Raw genomic sequence first — 27598 nt, 5'->3', positions numbered from 1 at the left:
TGTTTTTAGTTTTCATAGCCTGCTATACGGCAGTGTTTTGAACAGTAAATCGTAACAGTGAACATCAGCAAGTGAACCCCTGAGAACGATAACATCAGCAAATTGTGTACTGCAACATCATATGTAATACATATTACTAACGATAAGGTGTACAAAAACAAAAAAGATGGTTGTAAGTGTAATTCATTGTAACTCGAATATGTCCTACATCAGGAACTATCTGTATTCTAGTTGCCAGATGAAGAGATGGTTTAAGACCAAGTAGATAGCTACAACAGCCCAGGTAGGAAAGGTGAAGACCTAAGTTAGAGGTCTACCTAAGTTAAGGTAGAAATAGAAAACGACAAATTTGAGAAATCTGTAGGATGTCCTATCAGTAGGAGTTCTTTGGATTCCTTGGAAAAGGCTGTATAGTAAAAGAGAAGGGTAAGTCTTCTACAAGTCCTGGCTTCCAGTTAGAATGAGATAAAGATGCTGGTATCATTAACCAAGATTGAACACCTAAAGATGAATACGGAGAAGAGATGGTTTCAGGATGACGGTGATGAATCCAGACTTGGATTTCATGAACTCAAAGTGCCTGCGGAACTGCCATACAGATCAGTCCTGATGCTCCTAATTACCTAAAGTATCTGAAACCTAAATGAAATATCTGAAATTTTCCAGAATCCCTTTTCCCTGGAAATATGAAAATCAGGTTTCCAGACGTTGCTGGCAGAATAATGGTCGCTCATAACGTCCATGTCCTAATGTGTTATCTTACATGGTAAATGGGAATGTGCAGATGTGATTAAGGATCTTGAGATGTGGAAATGATCCTGGATTATCCAAGTGTGCCCAATGTAATCACAAGGGTCCTTATAAGAGGGAGGCAGGAGGATCAGAGTCAGGCATAGGGACTGTGACAACAAAAGCAAGAGGATGGAGAGGTGTGAGGGAGGGGCCACAGCCAAGAAATGCAGACAGTACGTAGAAGCTGAAAATGGCAAGGAAACAGAGTTTCCTCTCAGCCTCCCGAAAGAACCAGCCGTGCTGACACCTTGACTTTATCCCAGTGAAACTGACTTTGAACTTCTGACCTCCAGAACTATGATATATTTGTGTTTTCTTGAGCCAACTAAGTCTGTGGTAATTTGTTACAGCAGCAATTAAATCTAATACACCAGGCTGCACTATTCCTTTTGAAAAATGTAAACTAAACTCCAGTTTTATCACCAAACACAGGTCAGAGAAAATCTTGAGTCCTGGAAAAGGTGGATGGGGAAGTGAGCAAGGAGCAATGAGAAAAGCTTGGGGCCCTTGGAGCTGGCTTCAGGCAAAGATGGAAATAGCATGTCTAGCCCTCTGACCCTCTCTCCCATGTAGTACTCTCCCCACTTCCTCATGCATTGGCTACCAGGCTTGATGTGCCCCAGAAACTCCTGCTGCCCTAGTGCAAGGGCACACAGCTAACAATAATGAGAAAGCAAACAAAAAAAAACAACACCTGCACTTTCTATAGAGCAAACGGCTGACAGCCCCTCACACTGACCAAGATAGCTGTTCTCCACCTTATAAAATTCTGTTTATTTTTTTCATCTTTGACTACCTTATGCAGGACCCCTTGCACTGGAGAAAGGCACATATGCACAAAATGTTTCATACAGGTTCCGACGGCTCCTTTTTATTCCGATGTAATAAAAACCAGCTGCCACTGAGTCAACTCTGACTCATGGAGGCCAAGTGTGACAGAGTAGAACTGTGCCCCATAGGGTTTTCAATGGATTTTTCAGAAGCAGATCGCCAGGCCTTTCTTTTGATGCATCTCTGGGTGGAGTCACACTTCCAACCTTTCGGTTAACAGCCAAGGGCACTAACCTTTTGTGCCACTCAGGGACTCCATTCTATTTAACAGGCTTTCTCCATTTGACAAACACTGAACCATTCTTCCACAAAAATTCTTCTAAAAACTATGTAATAATAATCTAGTTTATCTCAGATAACCAGAAATTCGAATTTATATTCGCAGGAGAAAACACTATAAATGATAGTTTCTAGAAACTTATATGACTTGACCTAACAAGAAAAAAATTCAGTATGATGGTACATGCTTTCTCATGGCTAGAAAAATTAGTATTTTACTTGAATATAGTAGTATAAAAATGTTACCTGACCTTCCTAATCACAAAAGTTCATTTCATCATTTTTTCCTGTATTTAGGAGAACTATCTTTCTTAAAATTCACAGGCAAAAATATTATAAGTCTATCATCCCAGGGAGAGTCACTTGTCCAAGGACAAGATTCAGACGGAAGGTAAACGAGCCCACTACATGTGTGAACGAATCCAAATTCAAAGCTGATCTTCAATAAGCTAGAATATGATACCAAAAAACAAAAAACATAAACCCATTGTTGTCGAGTGGATTCCAACTCACAGCAACCCTATAGGACAGGGCAGAACTGCCCCATAGGGTTTCTAAGGAGCGGCTGGTTGATTCAAACTGCCAGCTTTTTGGTTAGTAGCCGAGCTCTTAGCCACTGCCCCACCCATAAAAAAACTCCTTGCCATTGAGTTGATTCCAACTCATACCGACCTTACAGAACAGTATAGAGTTGCCCCATAGGGTTTTCAAGGAATACCTGGTGGATTCAAACTGCCGACCTTTTGGTTAAAAGACAAACACTTAACCACTACACCACCAGGGTTTCCCCTGCACCACCAGGGCTCCAATAATATGATACCTGCTGCCGCCAAGTCTATTCCAACTCATAGCAACCGTATAGGATAGAGTAGAACTGCCCCATAGGGTTTCCAAAGAGCAGCTGGTAGATTTGAACTGCTGGTTAGCAGGTGAGCTCTTAACCACTGTACCACCAGGACACAGTGCCTAAAATTGCTTTTGTCAACTAAATATTTAACCTGTGCAAATGCTTACTCTCCTTAAACTGCGAATTCCGTGAAATGTTACTATAAAAGTTCTTAAGCTTTGACTATTCATTAAATATTCCAGAAAGATATATATTACAAAATATTTGGGTGCAGAATTGTTTGTTTTTGAAACTAACAGACAAAGCAGTAAGTTAAATAAAACACTATCTTAAGGGATATTTTGCTATTTTTACCTCAAAGTAAATTTAACCTGGCAGGTGGTACAGTGTTTTTCAGATGCTATGGTAACAATAACAACTACAACTGCTAGCACTTATCAGCAGTCCCTGGTAGCACAAACAGTTAACCAACTGACTAGTAGCCAAAAGGTTGGTGGTTTGAATCCACCCAGAGGTGCCTCAGAAGATAGACCTGGCCATCGGCTTCCGAAAAGTCACAACCTGAAAACCCAATGGGGTTCTATGCTGCACAAACGTGGTCGCCATGAGTTGGAATCGACTCAAAAACAACTAACAGCAATAAGCACTTACCAAGCCTTTGAAACAGTGCCTAGCATACAGTATGCGTTTTACTTGAATTAACTCCTTTCAGCTTCACAATCATTCTGTGAGGTTAAGTCCCAATATCATGCCCATTTTACAGATGCATAGTGTGGTTCAGCTAATTAAGTGATAGAGCCTGGATTCAAACTCAAGTAGTCAGGCTCTGAAGCTGCTTGGAGGTAGGGAAAATGGCCCTGCTCTTCTCCTCCAGTGGGTGAGGCACCCAAGGTGTATATGTCAGAAGCACAGATGCCCATCTGCAGCACCCATGACCCTCCCCAAGTCACTGTGAACACGGCTTCATCAGACTGCTCTATATCCACCCAGCCAAGAACCTTCACTCTGAAAGCTTCCAAGCACCTGAGGTGGCAGATGGGGGAAAAGGTAGTTTCTTTGTGGTGATGACATCCAGGTTACTTTCCCCAGTTGCTGGTGATGACAACACAGTCAGTTCTTTCGGCAAGCTCTTACTTTTTCTAAGAGATAGTAGGGGAGCAATTGCTTTACATGAGGTCTTCGTTTCGCAATACTGGGCAATATTTTAGAAAACAGTTTCCTTATCCTAAGTCCCAGTTATTGGACAGGCCTGTTCAGGGCTTCCTTTACAATACTGTGCTGTCCCCAGGCATCTGACAGCAAGGTCTGTCCAAAGCTCAATGATACAGAAATAAAAGAGTTAGTATCATAAATGTTATCTGAATTTGTAACTGCAAGTCCAAGGCAATACAATGAATTAAAGTGCTAACCCTCAAAAGCACAACTACAAATTTGAGCTCTCTATCCAAAAAACTTCCTTTCCTGGCATTTATGCAAGTGGATGCTTTATAAATGACTTACACTTGAACAGACAAGAGAATCAAATGCCAACTGGAAGTGACCCTGGGGACTACCTACTTCAGCACCCTCCCCCCATGACACACAGTAAATGTAACTGGGATTGCAAAAAATGAAGCTGGTTAGTGACAGAGCTGGGACCAACATCAGTCCCCAGCCTCCCATTCCAGGGCTCCCTTCACAATACTGTGCTCTTCCCAGACATCTGACAGTGAGGTCTGTTCAAAGTTCAATGATATGGAAATGAAAGAGTTATTATCATAAATGTTATCTGAATTGAATTTTTAACTGGAAATGCAACTCAATACAGTGAATTACAGTGTTAACCCTCAAAAGTACAACTACAAATTTCAGGGTTTTCTCAGAATGGGAAAAACATGTCTAATAGGATAAATGTAACCGATGTAGAATCAACATGCAATTTTACAACTTTCATAAACAAAAGGGAACTGAAAAAATTCTTAGAACTATCTCTAGTATATGACAGAAAATGGTAAGTCAATAAAAAGGATAACTATTTCTTTATAACTATTCTAAAACTTTTGGTATTAAAGCAATAAAGAGACACAAAAAAAATGTACATAATTGGTTGACCCAAGAGTCTTGTCACCAATTAAGCTGCTTTCACTCTGAGCTAGTTTTCCCTAAAACAAAAATACCATCTGTTTTACCTAAAACATTAAAATGTTCTATTTTCTTGTCAATTCAGAAATCACATCTGTAGCCATTTCCTAGAAAGACAGCGAAAGACATTATATTTATGGGTGACTGCGTTAAGAAACGATGTTCAATCAAAATGTAATTTTCATCTACTGAAGAAAATTTCATTTCTCCAATGAACAGAATGTAACTTTGGAAGAACACACAGTACATAAACAGACTGATTTTCACAAATAAAAAAAGACTTTAAAAGTTAATGCTGTAAAATAAGGTTGTTTTGTCGAAGGCAGAAATGGCAAAAATACGTTTGTATTCACATTGCGTATCTTTGTCGACAACTGAAATCTATCTGGTGTGAAGTTTCCAGGTGAGAAGAAGAAAAAACAACAACTTTTTATTGGTGCTACATCTCTTCACGCTACGAGCCATCATATAAGCAGTGTAAAAATGAAAACAACAAAACACAAACCACTTTCTATTTTCAAAACACTTTTAGAAACAGTATTGGTCCCGGGAAAGACACTGTACTATACAATCCAGTGAAGTGACTGAAGAAGATACAAAACACTGGAGAAAACATCACTCACAGTGAACGCAAACACAATGTCACAAGGGACTGGGAACACATTTCGAAGAAAAACACACAAGCCAACCAACTGCCGATAATATTTTGAGTATATGTTAAGTACCTACAACAAATCTGAGACCCCAGGTACATTTTAATGTGTCAAGCAGCCCAGTTTCACACGTTATATTCTTGCCTAAAAAAATAAAAAAGTAATGCTACTCTCCAAATAAGGATGAAATAAATAAGTCCAAAGGCTCTATGTAAAATTTTTCTTTTACCACAAAGCTGTGAAGTGTTCTGAAGTCCAAGATGGGCTTGAAGCCCTCCCTGACTTTTTCAGGATCAGGATACCTTCACTAAAATCCTTTTCCTTGTTCCTCTTGTAGTGCACGCTTTATTAATCTGCATTTAGAAGGAAAAAAAATCTGGTTCAGAAGAATGGAAGACTTTGAAATACGCCACATCACTTCAGTCTAAGCCCTGAACTGCTTTGGGTTAATTAGCTTTATTTTAGCAATTTCAGAAGATATGATGGACTGTGGGAAGAAAAGAAGGTAGACAGATGGATGAGGATTAAGCTTGTAAGAAATGAGAAAAAATAAACAACGAAGGAATTGCTCTCATATGATCATCAACTTCCCCTCACCCCAGTACAAATCACTTAAAAGTCACTCATATTTCAGAATTTAATTGACTTTAACACTTTCATAGTGCATTATATAATTCCATCTAATGGGAGAAGGAGGTAGAAAACATGGGAGCTACAGCAATCATAGAATAGAATCATTCCAAATCCCCATTACCTAGCAGACACCAAGACTAAATGTCCGCTATTCTTTGATGCCATCTCATCTCGTTCCCACAGTTTTTCTTAGCTTCTACAAAGTCATGTATTTCCAAATATCTTAGCTGGAAATCACTATACTTCTGCCTAGCTTATAGATGGCAGTCCCCAAGCTATCTCTGCCTTTGTACCGTGGTGCATCAAAATATCCCGTTATAATCCTACACATACAGGCACATATTTTCTTCCCCATCTCATGCATTTCCTGATTATGGCCCTTGATGGCATAACTGCAAGATGTTGTAAGCTACCAGCAAAATCACTTTAATTTCATTAGATAAACCACACAACTAAAACACACCACATAAACCTAATTCATTGTATAATAATCTGGCAACAATAAACTAGAACCGCACAGCTAGTTAAGAAAGTTTGATTTAAAGTATAAATGATAAAAAGGCAATTAAAACATAGACTAACCAGGCAATTTAGCAGGTGTTCACTTAAGACTTAACTACTTTGCCATTGCTTTTCAAGAAATAAAAACTTAAGACCATCATTTAAAACACAGTCTATTTAACCACTTCCACAAATAAACTCTAAAATAATTCTGTACCTAGAAACAAAATCACAGCAGTCTGTAAGTACAAGGGCAGCCTAGCATAAACATTAAACTGCCTAATGCAAGATGTATAAAAAGTATTATTTCAGGAAGTAAAAGAATGAAATAGGAAATAAAAAATATAATGCTGATAATCAAGAAGCTGAACACTCAAAGGTAGAGCACTCAGTAAAGAAGAGGACTCTTGCAAAGAAAAAAAAAAGTCAACAACAAGAAATAAGTACTCATACGGAATGTGGTGGAAAGGGGTGAAGAGTCAGCACTCCTCAGCTAGCAAAGACTGTTCAGAGACACTTTCCAACAGTTTTTTAGGGAACAGGAATTAGGACAGAGAAGAACTGCGGAGGCACCCACGGATGCACGGTATTATTCTGATGCCATTCAGAAGAGTCAAGGTAGTTCCTGCTTTGCTGTGTATTAGGAAACTTATTATTTATTTTAAACAATTTCATAATTCTCCCAAACTATATGTTTCTACAGGTCTACAATCTCTGCAAAATATACGCAAAATCCAAAAAAGCTCTGGAAAAAAAAAAAAAAGATTTTTCATAACTCATTTGGCATTAAAACCAAACCTGAACTGACACGTTGTTAAGTGCCATGGCTCACAGGGCACCCTATGCACAATGGCATAGCGACCAACACCGCCCGAGCCTGCACCATCCTCACAGCCGTTGCTATGTCTGGGCCCGCTGTGCAGCCACTACATCAATCTGTCTTGCTGAGGGTCCTCCTCTTTTTCATTGACCCTCTACTTTACCAGCATGATGTCCTTCCCCAGAGACTGATCCCTCCTGATAAAATGTCCAAAGTACATGAGATGAAGTCTTGCCATCCTCGCTTCTAAGGAGCATTCTGGCCATATCTCTTCCCAGAGTTGTTCATTCTTCTGGCAGTCCATGGTATATTCAATATTCTTTGCCAACATCATAATTTAAAGGCATCAATTCTTCTTTGATCTTCCTTATTCATTGGCCAGCTTTCACATGCATATGAGGTGACTGAAAATACCATGGCTTGGGTCAGGCACACTTTAGTCCTCAAAGTGACATCTTGGCGTTTTAACACTGAAAGAGGTTTTTTTTGCAGCAGATTTGCCCAAAATGCAATACACTGTTTGATTTCTTGACTGCTTCTTCCATGGGCACTGACTGTGGATCCAAGTAAAATGAAATCCTTGACAACTGCCATCTTTTCTCCATTTATCATAATGTTGCTTATTGGTCTAATTGTGGGGTTTTTTTTTGTTTTGTTTTGTTTTTTATTGAGGTGGGGATTCTAGACTAAGATAGACTGGGAAAAAGGACCTGGCGATCTACTTCTGCAAACATTAGCCAGTGAAAACCTTATGGATAGCAGCAGAACTGACAGGAGGCTATATATGATCTTTATTTATCCTACTTCATCTGAATATTCGGAAATTTAAAAAGTATTTGATTAGGAGTTCTGCCCCAGGCCCCACAGTATTATGTAATATTAAAAAAAAAAAAAAAAAACCAAACCCAGTGCCGTCCAGTAGATTCCGACCCATAGCGACCCTATAGGACAGAGCAGAACTGCCCCATAGAGTTTCCAAGGAGCACCTGGCAGATTTGAACTGCCGATCCTTTGGTTAGCAGCTGCAGTACTTAACCACTACGCCACCAGGGTTTCCATTATGTAATATGCTATATACAAATAATTACTTTCCTAAAATTAGAAAGTTGTGAATTTAGTAATATATGTATCCCTGAATATTCCAGGTAAGAGACTGAGAACTGTAATTATGGACCCACCACCCACCTGTCAGTTTCTTGGACTGTGGTGTTGCTTGCATGTTGCTACGGAACCTGTGAGACCAGAATTTCAAATACCAGCAGGGTAACCCATGGTGGAGGTTTCAGCAGAGCTTCCAGACTAGGATGGAGTAGGAAGCAAGGCCTGGCAATCTATTTCTAAAAATCAGTCAGTGAAAACCCTATGGATCACAATAGACTACTGTCAGACATACTCCTGGAAGATGAGCCTCCCATGCTGGAAGGCATTCAAATATAATCACGAAGATGGCACAAGACTGAGCGATGTTTCACTGTGCTATAGGTAGGGCCATGAGTTAAAGCAGATTCAATAGCGACTAATAACAACTTAGGGACAGTCTACACAGCAGAGTCTAACCCAAAGATCCTGTGGAGAGGAGACGCTGCCTGAGTATGTAATAAGCAAGAAAGAACAAGAAAGGAAAGAGAAACAAAACCATGGACACATCCCAGCATGAGGCAGGAGTGCAAAATAGACATCTGTCTTTGAATAACTGTCCAAACCAGGGAATAAGCACATTTAATGTGGTTCTAAACAGCTCACTGAGAAACAGTAAATGTTTGAGGAATACTATATTTTCTTAATGTGTGAACAGCCCAAGTCCCAATAGGATCAAGATGCTTGCTCTTATTTTATGAGCTTTATCTTTTTTCCCCAGTTCTTAATTTTATAGTACCCAGTTATGTTTTAGTTTAGGAATAAACAGAAAATCACCCAGTTTCTTTGATTTGTTTGCTATGGCTTTTTGCCTAACTGATGAGGAGTCTTGAGGAAGTTTTAAAACATTTTTTTAGCACCCAGGACTGATTTATTCAGCTCTGACTGCTTTCTACAATGTATAGAACACAACTCCAGTCTCTGAGGTGAAGGGGGCAAGGAAGAATAGTCAATGATTAGAACATATGGTCACTGCCCTTGGGTCTAGTTGATGAACCTAATGAATAGACACTACTAGCTGCCTACCCCAAATCCTCTCTCCCATTCTCCATTACCGACATTTTTCCTGAGGATGCTTTGATAAAAAATCAAAACTAACAAAAAACCTTGATTCCCCATGCTAGGGGTGGCCATGTGACATAGTACTTAACAATGAAATGTAATTAGAATTCTAGTAAGTGGAGCTTCCCAGAAAGTTATCGTGCCCCCACTTTAATCAAAGAAAGCAGACTTCATGGGCATGATGCTTGTCCTTTGCTCTTCCCCCTTTCTCGTGCCAGCAACACAGAAGCAAAGTCTGGAGAAGTAGGAATTATTTTGAGACCCTGAGAACAACAGCTGCAACCTAAAAATGGCAGAATTGAAAAGTAAAAGGAGCCTGGATCTTTGCTGATCTCATGAAACATATCATAAGTCTTAGACTGCCTACCCAAGGTCCTTGGACGACAAAAACAGTTTCCGCTTTCCCACTAACCTAAAGGTTGGTAGCAGTATGGAAGATAAGGCCTGACAACCTGCTTCTGTTCTGATTACGGCCAAGAAAACCCTATGGAGAAGTTTTACTCTACAATACATGGGGTCACTATGAGTCAGAACTGGCTTGGCAGAAACTAACAACAAGGAACTATGTACCTCTGAACCCATTCATGGAAAAAATCAACTGCTTTCTTGTGAAGCCAGTGTAATAAGATTTCAGTTATATGCTGTTGAATACTATCAATCCAATGTAAAACGTTATACATTCAAAAAGTGATACCGGATACCATAAGGGAGGCTTACAAGCACCAAAAGCTTAACATTAACCTTAAAGGAAGACAATGTTGAATGCAAGATGATTCTCCAAAGCAAAAAGTTTCCCATAAAGATTCATCATTACAGACAAACTTTTCCTTCAAGGGCTGCTTAATTTTAAAGATGTACTTCACTTAACTGTCTATCAAATATCATGCATAACCTCTTTCTCGTATACTCACCCTCTCCACCTTCCATTTTTAGTCATTAATTTAGCGAACACCTCCTATGTGCTATGCACTTCTTCTTTATTTCACTCAATTATTTGCAACTTCTCAATACAAATAAGTCATCTTCATTTTTCTATGGAACTTGTGAGACAGTTCTCATAAAAACTAGAGCTAAAGCCTCAGAATACACCAGTACCATGCATGCTGTCTCTGTTATTGAGAGAATCTGATTAATACCTTATTATTGCTGAACATTTAGGTCTCTTAAAATATTTGTTCACATGATTAAAAAAGCTTAGATGCATATCTTTGTCCCCAGTTCTCTTTATCTCTATAGTTGATCATTTCTGCAGGATGGATTTCCTCCAGAGCAATTAACAGTTCAAATGTTCCTGGCACATATCACGAGGTCACTTTCCTCAAAGGTTGCTAGGTACCATGTTAGAATGATGAGCAAGACAGCCCATGCCTTCAAAGAGTTTATTAACAAGTCTCTGAGAAGAGACAATATACATGTGGTAAGTGGAACAATAGTAGGCAAGTGCATAATCCCATGAGAGCATACAAGAGAGACACTTAGCCCTGACTCAAGGATATTGGGATGTTTCCAGAGGATGTGATATCTACACTAAATCCTAAAAGATATTCCGGTATTAATCAGGCAAATTGTGTGTTTGGGGGGCAGGGTAGGTAGGTTATTTTTCCAGGCAGCAAAGATCTAGAAGTAAGAGAGAATATGGTATATTGCAGAATTGATGGTCATTGGGCTGGAGCATACAGTGTGGGTGGGGGTGATGTGGAAGAGGAGGCCAAAGAGACCAATATGCAGCCTTGTAATCTGTATTAAGTCTGGAGTTCATCCTTTGGGTAACGGAGAAAAGAGCTCTGAGACACCATGGTGAGAGAAGGCCAAGTCATATGGAGTGGCTGTATATAGCAGACACTGGCAACTGACAGACCCAACAGAGATTTCAGCTGACAGCAACATTAGCCTCATGAGTCAGCCCTCTTGGCCATTCAGCCCAGTTAAGCTTTCGGGGAACCCCAGCCTCAATCTTAAACTGGCTGTAGTATTATAAGAGATCTGAAGAAAGAACTGCCCAGCTGAACCCAGTCAATCCACAGAACAATAAGAGACACAGTAAACTATTACTTTAAGGCACTAGTTTTGGGGTAGTTAGTTACACAATAGACTACTAAAATATTTGACTATCAGGTCAGACTTCTCTCAATGGGCATTAAGAAGTCCCTGGAGAATGTTGAAATTAGAACTGTGCTTTGGTAGATTACTTTGACAACATGTAACAAGTAGAGAAATTGAAGAGAAGGGGACAAGAAGCCATGACAGTAGTCTAGGCAAAGCATAAATGATGGTTTAGACTAACAAGAAGAGAGGAAGGGATGAATGTCGGAGATGGGTAGAAGTAAAATGCAAAAGACTCTCCAATTGATGAAATTACTGAATTAAAAAAAGGTAGAAATCAAAGATGGATCTTGGGTTTTGGAACTGAGACAACTAAAAAGAGGATGATGCTAGTAATTAAGATTGGGATCCAAAGGAAAGAGTGAAGAAGACAGAAAAAATCAGAGGTGCTGGGAGATCATCCAGGGAAAACCATTAAATGATGAAATAAATGGAAACAAGGATATGGAGTGCCTTTCCTGGAACTAAGCATTTTTTATATCGGTTTGACATTCTGAAGCTGCTCAAGGCCAGAAAACATTAATCTCCTTTGCTTTGTTGTTGTTACTCAAGGCAACCCCATATGTGCCAGAGTAGAACTGTGTTGCATAGAGTTTTCAAGACTGTACCCTTTCAGAAGCAGGCCACCAGGCCTGTCTTCTGAAGTGTCTCTGGGTGAGTTCAAACTGTCAACATTTCAGCTAGTAGTTGAGCACTTAACTGCCTGCACCATCCAGGGACTGCTCTTTAGCTTTGTTGTTGTTGTCATTACGTGCCATCAAGTCAGTTCCAACTTATGAAGACCCTATGCACAGTAGAATGAAAAACTGCCTGGTCCTACACGATCCTCACAGTTGTTGCTATGTTTGAGCCCATTGCTGCAGCCATAGTGTCAATCCATCTCATTGAGGGTCTTCTTTTTTGCTGACCCTCTATTTTACCAAGCGTGATGTTCTTCTCCAGGGACTGGTCCCCCTGATGACATGTCCAAAGTACATGAGACAGAGTCTCGCCATCCTTGCTTCTACAGAAGCATTCTGGCTGTACTTCTTCCCAGACACATTTGTTCATTCTTCTGGCAGTCCATGGTATACTCCACATTCTTCACCAGCACTATAATTCAAAGGCATCAATTCTTCTTTCGTCTTCCTTAGTCATTGTTCAGTTTTCACATGCATATGAGGTGACTGAAAATACCATGGCTTGGATCAGGCACACCTTAGTCCTCAAAGTGACATCTTTGTTTTTTAACACTTTAAAGAGGTCTTTTGCAGCAGATCCTCTTTTATTTTACCACATTGTTAACGCAATATTTTCCAAGTAATACTTTCCTTTTCCAGCCAAAAGAAAGAGATATAGGATTCCTTAACATTAAGTAACCTGCTAAAAATTAAAAGCACTTAAAGGTACATGTGTAGTAGTGCTTTAAACAAATTACTTTCAAACTAAAAAGGATTCTACTTGAAAAATTAAATTTTCAAAGGTTATCTCAATATAATTTTGATTACGCAGTGGCATTTCAAACTATCTACCTTTAAAAAAAAACTCATTTTACACCTTGTCAAACCACGTGACTTCTGAGTTTGTGTCGTGGCAAAGTTGGTTCCTGTCCTGCCTGAACAGATGAGCTGCTGAAAGAAGACTGCAACCTCTCCACCTGTCTCAGATCTCTCCCTGCACCGTCAGAGTCTCTAAGCCTGCAAGTCTCTGTGTTGTTTCTTTACAACTGGTTACCTTAGGCAGTGACGAAAGTAGAGAGAAACAGAAACATGCATTTACGTTTTAGGATTAATTACGGTTAGACAATTTATAACTGTTAGTATGCCCTAACTTTAACTCTTAATCATACCTGCTTTCTCTACAAAGACTATGAATGTGATGTACATGTTATATAACTCACACACTCACATGAACTAAATTAGGCACATCAGCATGTATTATATCCTTTTCAGCAGGTTACAAACTATTTTTTAAACAATCATAAACTAAATTATGTTAGGTTGTAGCAATAGTTAATGCTGCCACTTGCATGATCAAATTCATTTACAAGTATTATTAATATTCTATGGGTTTTAGATAAGTGTTTCTCAACTTTTTTTTTCCATTATCACCTAAGAAGGTGTTTTAAACATTCCTTTTGTAACTATCCCCCAATACAGTTTAATACCACAAATCAACTGTATATCTGTTTACGTACTATATGCATATCTGTGCTTTATATGTAAAAAGAATATTTTTCAACCCCCGCCCAAACAAATTTCCACCCCCTTTGAGGGGGCTATCTCCCCCATTGAAAATATATGGTTTATGTTGCTAATTTGTTATTCAAATAGGAAATGTTATAATGAAAAGAAAGCCACGCCCTAGAATATCACAGAAGACTCGTGAAAAATATGAAAGAGACTCACAGCCACACTTCTGAAAAGCCCAATTTAAAGACTGAGAACTGCAGACAATTATTTAACTTTCAGTGCCTGTTAAATAAAACTACCAAATTCTTCCATTTTATAAACCACAATCATTCTTCCATTCTTCACCGATTTTACTGAGATCAGTAACTCAGATCATTTGTGGCTAACAAGTAAAATACAGATTTTAAAACCAAAAATGCAAGAAGTTCTATTCATGTGGCTCTAAAGTACACAATGGATACTAAAGATAAAAACAAGAATTTGACCGTCAGAAGTATTCCCAGTCTACCTAACTATGAAAATAGTGGCATTGGCATTTGGTAGAACAGAACCGCAAAGAAATAGTATTAAGATCCACCAACTGCTCCTTGGAAACTCTATGGGACAATTCTACTGTGTCCTATAGGGTTGATATGAGTCGGAATCGACTCGACAGCAACAGGCTTGGGTACGAGTTTATACCTTCTAACTTCCTTCCTCTAGCACTGCCGGCTAAGGCTGGGACAGTATGGGAACAAGAAAAGAAAGCCACCAGGCACATACCTTCCTCTGATCCACTGTGACCCCAGCCCCACCTCATTCTACTCACTCACCCCAACCAACCTATCTACCATGTGCCCATAATGAGACCCATGATAGACATTCAAAGCTAAAAGGACATTAATACGGTGATTGTGGAGTGGGTACAAATTACTTATATCAAGCATATGTTATTCTTACAATCAGCAAAAACAAAGACCTTCCCCCAACCAAACATATTAAGAAAACAAAAGTTAAGAGGTAAGAGGGTTATTTTACATACAAGTAGATTTACTATCTAAGGAACAGGCATATAACTCCAAATGCATCAAAACATTGCTTATTTTGAAACAAAGAAAAACATAACATTTTATAATTTTATAACTGATTTTTCTTTTGGTGCTATTTTTTTCACTATGAGTCAGAATTGACTCGATGGCAAAGGGTTTGGTTTTTGGGTTTGAACCACTACCTGGCAAATTGAAAGCTTTTTTAAAACTTCAGCAGTGTTACTTATACTTTAATATTGTTACAAAACACTTACCTACCTGTTCTAAGGTATAAACCGTCTATGTCTTAAGTTTCTACTTAATGGAGAAATTTAGACAACTAAGGCTTCAGTCTATTCTTAAGTGAAATCTCAACTTTTCCAACAACTATATATGTCTTTTTTTTCCTACGATACTTCAGCTTCATTTATTTTGAGTAATTTTAATAAACATACCTAGTTAAAATCATGAATTACTCCTTGCATAATTATTCTTTTATCCTACAACTTGGAAGAGGTGATATTAACTTCTCAATTTAAGACAGCAAAAAGTTCTATTAAAAAAATAATATGCTAGGTATCTGGGAACACTGTGAAATGGCCTACTGCTATTTGGTCATTAAAAACAGATGACTTTGATGATTAAAAAATTACGGATAAAAACCATAACATACTTCCTTGCAAATAAGAGACAGCCACCACATAAAGGCCTGGATTTTAGGGCAACTGAACACCTCACTGACTTAAGCATAAATAAATAGCACTAAAAGAAGGCAATGTGACCAGCAAAACACATCTAGTGAATGATTTACAGTAGGAACCCTAATCTAATAATAATTTTTTCTTCTTTCATTAAAAGAAAAAAAATTGGACCAGGGAATTAATGAAAACAAGGTAACTAAGAAAAAGGTCTTTCAATAGAAGATATAATTTAAAAATAATCAGTATTAAATAAGACATTGTTTATCATAAAGGTACATGTTTAACATCCTATGCCAAATATCTGGGGGAAGTATTATGTACTAGTTTATTCAGCAATGAATATACCAAACACTGTGTTAACTATTAGCACTGAACATGATATAGACCTTGGTCTCAAGCTCAGTCTGATGGGAGAAAAACCATTTCTTCAGTAATTTTTAAAAATTAATATATTGAATATTGAAATATTGCCCCAAAACATATGCTGTTTAGAGAACAGAACCATGAAAACCAAAAAATGTCAAACTATAAAAGTGCTAAAGGCTTATGGGAAATTAAGTATTTACCTTGGCTCCACACTCAGCCTTATTATATTTTTTTGTGGCAGAGAGTCTTGTGATTTTTGTTCCAAATCCTATTAAGAAAAAAAAAATTTACTTTTAAAATTCAAGTTTCAAATTAAGACCCTGCAAAAATCATGAACGTTAAAAAAGAAGGGGAAAAACCTCCTTCCAGCACATGTTGTTGTTAGCTGCCGTTGAGTCACTTCTGACCCATGGCGACCCCGTGTGTGGAACAGAACAGCTCCAAAGGGTTTTCAAGGCTGTGACCTTTCAAAAGAAGATTGCCATCCCTGTCTTCCGAGGCGATTCTGTGTGGTTTCAAACTGCCAACCTTTCTGCTGGTAGTCAAGTACTTCACTGTTTGCACCACCCAGGGACAAAGTCCATCAAAGCTCAAAATAAAAAATCCTCTTCTGTGTGTGTGTATTTAGACTTCTAGTACAGTATATGCTACAGGTGAAGACCAAACTGGGGCTAGAGTCCATGATGGGTAGCTCCAACTAGAAACAAATCAGAGTTCAGGGACAATTCTGCAAAGGATTTTGCTACTTTACATTTGTATACGTTTCATAGCCTTGAGAAACACATGTCCATTTCATGTATTCGACATTAACATGGAAATGTATAATTATGACTTGCTTACTAGCACCAGTGTATGAAAAGACTGAAGCTGTATCTCTGACTCGTGACACGTAAATTCAAATTACATGCAAAATCTCACAGCCTATTATTCACTATATACTCTACTCACTACTCTCTACAGACCCTATAGATAAATATATTACAAATTTAAAATATCTTAGTTGCCGATTGAAAGAGGGTTACAGTTAACCATTTGGCCAATATTCCTCCTTGCTGCAGATGAAACAATGAAGGAATCCCATGTTCTACCTTTTTGTTTTATTAGTTCATCTGCTCCTCACAACGCAAGCCAAGGTAGGTATTATCACCTCGTTTTACAGATAAGTGAGCGAGGGCACACAGATGTTAAATAACTTCTTCCAGGCCCATGCAATCAGGTGCAGGGGCTGAGGCAAATAGCTAGTCTAATTCCTCAGTCACTGCTTTACTCTTACATACATCTCAACACAGCCCCCAGCACTCTATGGATTCAGGCTGAAATCCTAAGACAACCGAAGGTTATTAAAATTCAAGCTTAGCAAGAAAAGCTTAAGGGCTGAAAAAATTCAAATGTCAAGGGGTTTCTAATTAAAACCAAGCAAAATAACCTATTACAACACTGGCTGAGTTGCCTTACAATATCACCTTAGTAGTATCCTGAAAACCCATCCGTCCCCTGTGTTTCACACACATACGTTTTATTTTTCATGTTTAGGCTTAATGAGAAGTAACCTTCCATTTGAATTTGCCTGAACAAAACACATGTCATAAGTCACATGTAGACACATTTATAGGAAAGAAAGACAAATGTGTAAAACATATAAAGTGATAAAAAAAAACCCTTTCAAATAATGTACAAATAATTGTATTTCAATGTCTTTTCATTAAACTTCTCACCCCCTTTTCTAATTCAAGAATAAAAGAATCATACACTTTTATGATGAGTATAAAAGATACCAACTAACCATCTCTAAGAAGTTATCGGAAGAGTAAGAGTCGTATGTGTGCTTGTCCTTCAAAATAAGAAGAAGTGCAGAATCTCCAATTATCTTCTTCAAATTCATTAATGAGTGAAAAAGTCTGTGAATGAAAATATTTTACTAGTCTGAGAGGTAATTCAAAAGTCTGCATACAATATTTTCAGTTTCTTTAATAATGCTCAAACTGCCATTACCTTTACCCTACATTCACAGAGTAAAACCTATAATGAACTGGATATTTTTCTCTCAGAATTAAGTATGCAGAAGAAAGGTTAATTAGAAGATTAACGAATAAGGATTGATTTAAAATAGAAAATTTTCTGGACACACTTGAAACAAACTTACCCAAATTTCTTATACCTCTATGAACATCATACCAAATAACATAACTATCCACCATGATCGTCCCAAGAGCTGTAAGTCACTCTATCAAAAAACAAAAACTGATACTTTACTTTAGAAGAATCTTTTATATGGACTGAAACAACAGAAGACATGATATTAACTCTCAGCTCACAAGAAAACTCCATCAGTATACACCATCCCCTAGAATTCATATAGGTATTCTGTGGTACTTAGTTTCACATTCTTGTTCAAAAGAACTAGAGTGTTTTACAGATCTAGATAATGGAACTGTCTTCATTCTTGTTACTTTTCTTCATCACAAAATTATTAACAGTATTCAAAATGTATTTTTATGTCTGTGGTATCAAAAGAATGTTTAAGGATCAATTAATTCAAGACAAATTCTGAAATATAACCTCAGTCCTTCTATTTTCTACATGGTCATCTTTATCCATTAAGCACCCAGAACCTGGAGAATGTTCTGCTCAAACACTAGATCAAACCTTATATGCATTACAGTGTATCAAAGAGTCCTAATTCAAATTGTATAAAGCCACAGATCGATGTTTGCTTCCTAAAGGCACATATGCAGCTGTCTAATAAGATAAGCACTAAAGGCTGCAACACGGCATTCTCCCAACGCTTTCTAAGGATGTAAAAAGATGCTTCATTTAAAAAAAAAAAAAAAAAGCACATAAAGTTTGGCAAACACTAGGTAAAACAAAATTAAAATGTTTCATCAATGTGGGACTTCTCAGAGCCACTAACGTCCTAATGCGAACTTAATCCTGTTTTTATATGAATACAACCCATGAAATAACACCTAGGAACATTCACGATTTTCTAGTTTGTGGTCACTGCTGTTGTTTTAGGATGTTATAATGTCTGCCATTCAATAGGTCCCTCACCCTCATCCTTTGTTTAGCTTTCTCTTACATACTTTAATTCCAATTTAGGAATTGGTAGAATTCTAAAACCTTTCTCTAACTGGCCTCTTTATCATTTCTTCTTCCCTTCCAGCTACCCCCATTTTCCACTTTCAAATTAAATGTTCATTACAGTGTACCAGTCTAATTCATTTTTTTTCCATGCCACAAATAAAATTAACTTCCAAATAGGACATGACATATTCTTGCTGTCAGTTTAAACACCCACTGCCGTCGAATCAATTCCGACTCATCGCAACACTATGGGACAGAGCAGAACTGCCCCGTACGGTTTCTAAGGCTATAAATCATTACAGAAGCACACTGCCACGTCTTTCTCCTTCAGAGAAGCTGGTGGGTTCAAAACACCAACCTTTTGGTTAGCAGCCAAGTGCTTGAACCACTGCACCACCAGATCTCTTGCCATCTTGTTTATAATTATATAAACATTCAATCTACTGCTTAGAGCATGATTATAAGGGTCACCCTTAGGATGGCAAAGGAGAAAGCCAGATGAGCCTGGATCCCTGATGACATTGTGAAGCTGTTGTATCTGAACCGGTAACATGCAGATTTCTTTCACATGGCATAAAAAATATACAGGATAGAATTTATTCTAGTTCAGGTTTCTATTACTAGCAGCCAAGTGCAATCCCTAATTCATACACCTACTAACAGTGACGTTTCTGGCAAAATCTGAATGAATGGTAGTTAAGAATCTAACTATAAGAGACTAGCCAATGCGATGTGCATCTTTGTTTATAATTCTCTAACTTGTGTTTTGAAATTTCCTACTTAAAATGTCTGTGCTAATGATTTCATAATCATTTGTGACTTTTCAATGAAGTGTTAAGTGCTCAAAAAGCAAATTTACAAATGTCAAGTACAATTTGAGAATTACTGTGTCTCTTCTCTAAAATGCAATTTTGTACAATGCAATTTTGTACTGGGAGGTTTTCATAAGCTAAAAGCAATGCAAAACACACGGAGGAACTAACGACAAACCTTCTGAAAATGTCATGAGACAGAAAATGTTCTGTAGCAAAAACTGAATAACCTGTACCCAAACTTCTTTTCAACATGGCAGCTAGAGACAAAGCAAGTATGAAGGGTAGGAGAATACTCCTCCACTTCCTCTTGGAAGCTCTGCTGTGGTCTGGTAGTAAACAGTCAATGCTTTTAAATTTTCAATAAACCAAGGAGGCATGAGCAGGTGAAAAGGAGAAATAGAGGGTATGAAGCTTACTTTCAAAAATGCTTTCTGTGGGAAAAACACCAACATCATCATCACCTAATGAGTGTTTTCCACTTTAAGTACAGATCAACCTCAACAGATGATGTCAAACATTTACCACAGAAAACTGAGAAGATATTCAAGATACTATCTTGAATATGACTTTTAAGGACTCACTCAAGTCAACTAATGAAACCTCAAGAACGTTTTTTCCCCTAATTTTTAGTAAAAGCAAAAAAAAAAAAAAAAACTGAAAATTTAATTAACACTTATTACAATCAGTAATATCAGCTGTGGATCAATTTTTAATGTTGATTTTTTGTATTGTATACTTTTCACATACAGGGTTATTTACAATAAAAGGATTCACTATATGTCATGTTACAAAAAAATTAAAACATTAATGATTAAAAAATATTATCAATGTACACCATTGTTGGTAAAAAGAAAAAAAATCTGGAAAAGCAATAGTGAAACAAGTCTAAACTCCTTCCCCAATGTAGGAATCCCCTCTGCAACGGAACAGTCACAAATTCTAGCATGGTGATGGCAATGTCACTATCACAAAAAGTAAACCTTTCCATTACTAGGAGGCACTGTTTGCAAAGTCCTCCCCTATTCTCAGCCAAACCCTGTACTCACTGTTTCTAATTCTGTAATATGGAAATCACTGAACTTCTGCGCCCTCATTCATCTGATACCCCATCAAAAATCTGAAGATAGCTTTGATATCAACACCCAGGCCATCCCTTCTTACTCCCTGTTCATTAGATCAGCCATATATGAAAAGGTTTCTAGGTCTCTTTTTCCTTCCTGACTATGCTTCTTGGCTTGGTGTTTTTTGGGTTTTTTTTTTTTTTGTCTGCATTCATCTAAAAAATTCGGTATCTAAGAACAAGTGGATATGAAAAAGGACGAGGGTAGACTGGTGTACAATGAGCTGGGGCTCTTTATCTCACTGGATTATAACTATGATTTATTTGATGCTGAAGTCTTGGTCTAAAAGATAATGCCTATTACCACAACGTACTTATGAGAAAATAGGATCAGCTTTAGAATAATGTTTTACTAATCCTTTCCCAAAACGCACTGCAGTAAAAAACTGGGACAGCTAGTACTCTGTCAACCAATTTCTTGAAATATGTTTTGAAAAAAGGTGTTTCTTTTTTTTTTTTTTTGCAATAGCAATACTTATAAGGGATACCATTATTAACACAGACCAATAAACATCAACAACTTTACCAAAAGGTATAAGCTATGATACAAAATTGTAAAAAATGTCTTTTTTTAAGATCCTCCTTCAATAATTACATTACCTGGTACCATAATCCACAACCACCCAATCCTTTGCAGTTCCTGTGATAGCGTCATGATGTTGAAACAGTCCCAGGTTCCTTCTGGCTTCTGTCAGTGCCATATAATGTGATGATGCAAGAAATTTACTTATCTTGTATTTCTGAGCTTTTCTCAGGGCCAAATAGTAAAGAATTTCAGCATCCCTAGTTGCATAAAACAGTCATTAATTTTTATTTCAAAACAAACAGTTTACTATCTAAAATATGTGACATTGATACCTTTTTAAATGGTTTTTATATAAATCCACAATTTCGGTCCAATTTGAAAAAGATACTGACAGTAAGATTTCTATAAAACTACCAAGGTATATGTTAGAGATTGAAATGTGTGCACCAATAATAAGTGTGGTAACTCCTAACCCCTACACCTAAGGAGGTAATCCCATTTGGGAATAGGGTTTTCTTTGTTATGTTAATGAGGCAATATTAGCATAGGGTATGTCTTACTAATCACTTTCGAGATATAAAAGGAGCAGATTAGGCACAGAAGCAAGGAAGCATGAATGAGGAAAGTTGGATGGCACTTGGAGATCTCCAAGGAAAGCCAGGAAGAATGTTAGAGAAGTTGAGACAAGGATTTTCCCCGAGAGGGGACAGAGAAAGCCTTCCCCTTGATTCAGCACCCTGAATTCGAATTTCTAGCCTCCTGAACTTTGAGAAAATAAACTTCTGTTAAGTAAAACTACCCACTTGTGGTATTTCTGTTACAGAGACACTAAGAAACTAAGACAGTATACACAGATCTATATTCTCAGTTGTCAAAGCTCACCACGACTTTGCTGATATTGGAGGTCCTTGTTCCACATGATGCTGAGGAGAAGCCAGCACCAGTCAGCAGCAAGATAGGTTTATTTATGTATGACATGATGAAAAATCATTTCAGCACAGCATTAAGAACTAGATAAATCTCTCTGTCCTCTTCAAAAGCAGTGCAGACATGCACCATGACATCCCCAGATAGCCACTCACTTTCACATACTAAGAGGAAAGATGGTGGAGACTGCAAAGCCATTGGGTAGGAGGCTCAGAGCACAGAGAAGGCAGGAAACAATGGCTCAGTGGCTTGGTGACTAGGGTTGGATCAACCGTTGAATGATAACATAGAACAACTACAGAGAATTTAACACTGTAAACTAAAAGATGATAAAATATATGTTGTCTTTTCCTCCTCTATTTTAAAGAAAAGGAAAAAACACTTTAAGGATAGGTTTTGAATAAGATACAGGGATTTATGATTACTATCTTGTATTTTTTTCATCAGGGAATATGGTTCAAGATGTTGCCATTGTTGTTGGGTGTCATCGAGTTGATTCAGACTCACAGAAATGCTATCAGACAGAACTGCCCCCATAGGGTTTTCTAGGCTGTAATCTTTATGGGAGCAGATCAACAGGTCTTTCTCCCAGGGAGCCACTGGGTGGGTACAAACCAGCAACCTTTTAGTTAGCAGCCTAGCACTTAACTCTAGGTTTCTAAAAAGTTCCTTAAAAGGAGATATGGCTTGAAGGAGTGAAAAGTATTAGAAGGTTCTATATGCCAAACATGTTAAGAAAGACAGAGACAAAAAAATCAAGGCAGCTTAAAAATATATTAAGATATCAGGAAAAAGGAAAGATTGGAAGTGTGTGCAATTTTTATTCCTAGTTTGGTTTAAAAAAAAAAAAGATGAATTCCTTTAAATTGTAGATACAATCAAAGATTCTAAATGTTCTCTATTTTAAATTCTAACTTTTCCTAAAATCATGGCATGGGAATCACTAAATTTCAATTAAGTAAACTACATATACGTGTTCACATATACCTATAGCAAATATTCCTAGTTTCAAAAAGTGTATCTATTTATATACACTGCCAGTAAACTAGCTGCTGTGGAGTTGATTCCAACTCATGGCGACCCCATGTGTTGCAGAGCAGAACTGCTCCACAGGGTTTTCAAGGTTGTGACCTTTTCGAAGAGGACTGCCAGACCTGTCTTCCAAAGTGCCTCAGGGTGGATTCAAGCTGCCAATTTTTGGTTAGTAGTCAAGCGTGTAACCATTTGCGTCATGCAGGGACTCTTATTTACTCATACTAAAGTCCACTTTTTAACATCTGGGGTATCTGTGTATTTATATGTATACGTATATGTATTTATATATACAGAGACCTCAAAAGTTAAGAAGTCGGCTTTAGTAGATTTTAATAATACCTCCTTCTTTATATTTATTCATATTTTTACAGTGTGCATAAGGGTGAATCATCACTATTATCTGACAATAAACTTATCTTCTAATAAATTAATTACATTTTGAAATTCACAATTTTTTTAAAAGCAGAACTTTCTATAGTATTAACATAACTACTTTCCTTAAATATATTTGATAAATTAAGATTGAAGCAACATTCAAACTTTTTGTTGCTAAAAATTATGTGACTCTTAAGAATCATTAATGCAACGGTCCAAGAGAATTTCTACGCTATACTAGCACTTGCTCTATTTTTATCATAGAGAGTTTAGTGGCTACCATGTTGGACAGTGCAGAAATAGAACATTTCTATCACTGCAGAAAGCACTATTGAATAGCACTAGTTTAGAATGTTTTCATGTTTTCTATCGACTTTTCTGTCTTCTCCTTGTCAGTTTACTTTTTCAGCCAATCACTCCACCTGCCCTATCAGTTCTCATCTCTTTTAAAGTTTGGTCTTCTAAGCAGAAAATCATACCTATAAAACATGTTCCAAATAAAATAAATAACAACTGAGATGGAACCTCTGAAGTTCTCCTACTTCTAAAATACATTAGTTTTAGAGTATGCTCTTTGAGGTGTACATTGTGGCTGCTAAGAGACCCTATTTGCTTCTTTTGATCCTTGCTTGCATTTCCAACAATAAAGCTCACCATAACTACTGACTTGCAGGTACACATGATGATGTCACTGAGTATTACCATGGTGTGTGAATATTAAAAAATATATATATATATATATAAAACACAGAACATAACCTTTAGAATATCTAATTAGAAAATCTGCTCTTCCTTCTAGAACAAAAACCCATATAATAATTTGATTATTCTTTGGAGACATATCCATGATTGAATTGAAATTTCACAATTACATTAAATACAACATAACATTCATGCAGTATCACACAAAAAGGCTATGGTAACATAAATGAAGTGAATAAATAAATGTAGCAATATATAGGCAAATATACCTTAAATGGGATTCCATGACTCTATCCATTCGTTTGTAAAAGGGTCTGGATGTGAAGTAGCCGCTCCAGTAATGATCATCCCGGTCAGCGTAAGTGAAGAAATCTCCACTTAGAACGGGGAACATTGACTGGCTACTCTTTCCACTCTTTGTATCTGCTTTATCCACTGCATCAAAATAATCTGATAAAGTTCCAAACTGTATCTATTAAAATAAAACATTACACATCAATAATTCATCGCTACCTTAAATTTATTTAATTCTTACATTGAAAGGAAAAGTTGATAAATATTTAAGATGTGGTTCCAAGTTAAGATGAGCATACAGCCCAGACATTATGAAAATCAAAAGCAGGGGGAAATATCCATTGTTTCTTTCACTTGCATCAAGTTCCAAATTAAGAAAACTTGTATATCTAAGCAGTTATAAGGAAAACTATTTTAGATCTACAAATTTATGAATATGAAAAGCCCTTACATATCGCTAGAATTACAAAATGTGCAAGAATCTATGCATTGAAGAATCCAGGGATGAATGAAAAATGAGGGCAGGAGCTAAAATAAAAGACATATTTTGAGTAAAATGTTCCAGAAGTCTGGAAGAACAGTTTTGTTAGTCATAAACATAAAGTATTTTCATCTATCACACCATATGTGCATGCCTCCCCTCCCTTCCCCAGTTGGATTCTTGTGAGGGAGAAGGTAGAAAGAGACTATAAGGGCACCAGGTCATCAACAACACGGACTTTCTCTCTCAGCAAGTAACACACAAAGAGTGACCAGAATTGCAAGGTTGGTTGCTCACATGAAAAGCCCTTTCTGATTAATGACTTAAATTTCTGGATCATAAGTCCATTTTTATGAGTACAAACCTCTCTACAAATCAAAAGAAAAAAATAGCATTAGACCAGACTTTATAAACAGATATTAAAAGGACCGAGCTAAAACCAAGCCCGTTGTCCTCAAGTTGATTTTGACTCATAGCAACCCCACAGGACAGAGCAGACCTGCCCCACGGGGTTTACAAAACTGTAAATCTTTATGGAAGCAAACTGCCACATCTTTTTCCAGCAGAGCAGCCAGTGGGTTCGAACCACTGCCCTTTCGGTTAGCAGCCCAGCGCTTAGCCAGTGCGCCATGAGGGCTCCATTATTAAAAGGCAGTGTTGTTAAAAGTAAACAGATAATTCAACAGGGACTTGGGTTTCTTTTAATCATGAAGCTGATTTTAGTTTTGCTTCCTACCATATATACATACATATACACACACAGATATTGACAGCCACTTTGATTCAGTGTAGCAGAAAAATAAATTAAGGTTAGTTAAAAACAGTTAGTAGCACTCTAGCACAGTACAGAATCTGAATCCACATTTTGTTTATTCATTCATCTGTTGATGGACATTTAGGTTGCTTCCATCTTTTGGCTACTGTGAACAGTAAAGACATAAAAAGAAACGAAATCCTTATACATCCTACAACATGGATAATCCTTGAAACATCATGCTGAGTGGAATAAGTCAGTTACAAAAGGGCAAATATTGAACGTATATAAAACATACGTGTGTATACAGTAAAATATCCCACTTATACGAACTATTCAGAATAAGCAAGTGAATAGAGACCAAAATTTATTAGTGGTTACCACGAGTGAGAGGGAGGAGAAAAAGGGGGGTCACTGAGGTCCTGTTAATAGTGGTGGAATAATCTGGAAATGGATAGTGGTGATAGCTGCACAACATGATGAACAAAATCAATGTCACTGAATTGTACATGCGAAAATTGCTGAATTGGAAAATGATTTGTTACACATAATTTCACCACAATAAAACAATTTTTTTTTTAAAGCTGATCCTAAACCTATATAGAAACACAAAGGGCTAAGAAGAACAAATGTAAGCCTTAGAAGGAAAACAAAATTTGAATACTTATGTTATCAGATACTATAAAGCTGTAGTAATTAAGACAGTGTATTACATGAAGTTAATCAAATAAATGAACAAAATTGAACAGAGCATCTAGACACAGATCCACACAAATGCAGTGTCATGATTATGACAAAAATAGTGCTGCAGTATGGTGGGGAAACTACAATCTTTTCAATAAAAAAAAAAAGTATCTTGATCCTTACCTCCACACAATTCACAAAAATCAATTCCCGATAGATTACAGACCTAAATATTGAAGGTAAAACAATCAAGTTTCTAGAGGATATCTTCATAACAAATATACCTTCACGACCTGGGCTAAAGAAAAAAAATTCTTATACAGGACGGAACAAGCACTAATCATAAAGGAAAGGCTATTACATTAGGTTTAACTAAAATTAAGAATTTGTGTTCATCAAAGAATAGCATTATGAGAATGATAAGGCAGGCCACAGTGAGAGACAATATTTACATAATCTATATCTGAAAAAAGACTCAATCCAAAATATACAAAAGAACTACAAACAGTAAGAAAAAGCCAACTTAATTTGATAAAAAATGATGAAAAGACTTAAACAGGCCCTTAGCAAAAGAGGGAAACCCTGGTGGCATAGTGGTTAAGTGCTACAGTTGCTAATCATGATGTCAGCAGTTCAAATCCACCAGGCGCTCCTCAGAAACTCTATGGGGCAGTTCTGCTTCGACCTATAGGGTCGCTATGAGTTGGAATCGACTCGACTGCAACGGGATTGGTTTTTGGTTTGGTGACAAAAGAGGATACCCCAAAGGCAATAACC

At 37.3% G+C, this 27598-nt stretch overlaps 1 protein-coding gene across 1 annotated transcript in view; it reads right to left on the bottom strand.

Moving 5' to 3' along the window:
* MAN2A1 (mannosidase alpha class 2A member 1) overlaps nucleotides 1–27598 on the bottom strand; it is a 183476-nt gene that overhangs the window by 69535 nt on the left and 86343 nt on the right. Inside the window, exons 9-12 of the mRNA XM_003404736.4 lie at nucleotides 24878–25080; nucleotides 21644–21826; nucleotides 17808–17922; nucleotides 16225–16292 (exon numbers count right to left, since the gene is read on the bottom strand). Of these exons, the coding sequence (XP_003404784.2) occupies nucleotides 16225–16292; nucleotides 17808–17922; nucleotides 21644–21826; nucleotides 24878–25080 (569 nt within the window). The remainder of the gene's footprint in view (nucleotides 1–16224; nucleotides 16293–17807; nucleotides 17923–21643; nucleotides 21827–24877; nucleotides 25081–27598) is intronic.

This window comes from Loxodonta africana, chromosome 2 (genome assembly GCF_030014295.1).
Source record: "Loxodonta africana isolate mLoxAfr1 chromosome 2, mLoxAfr1.hap2, whole genome shotgun sequence".
Classification (NCBI taxonomy): Eukaryota; Metazoa; Chordata; class Mammalia; order Proboscidea; family Elephantidae; genus Loxodonta; species Loxodonta africana.
This window is presented reverse-complemented; position numbering and strand designations above follow the sequence as displayed.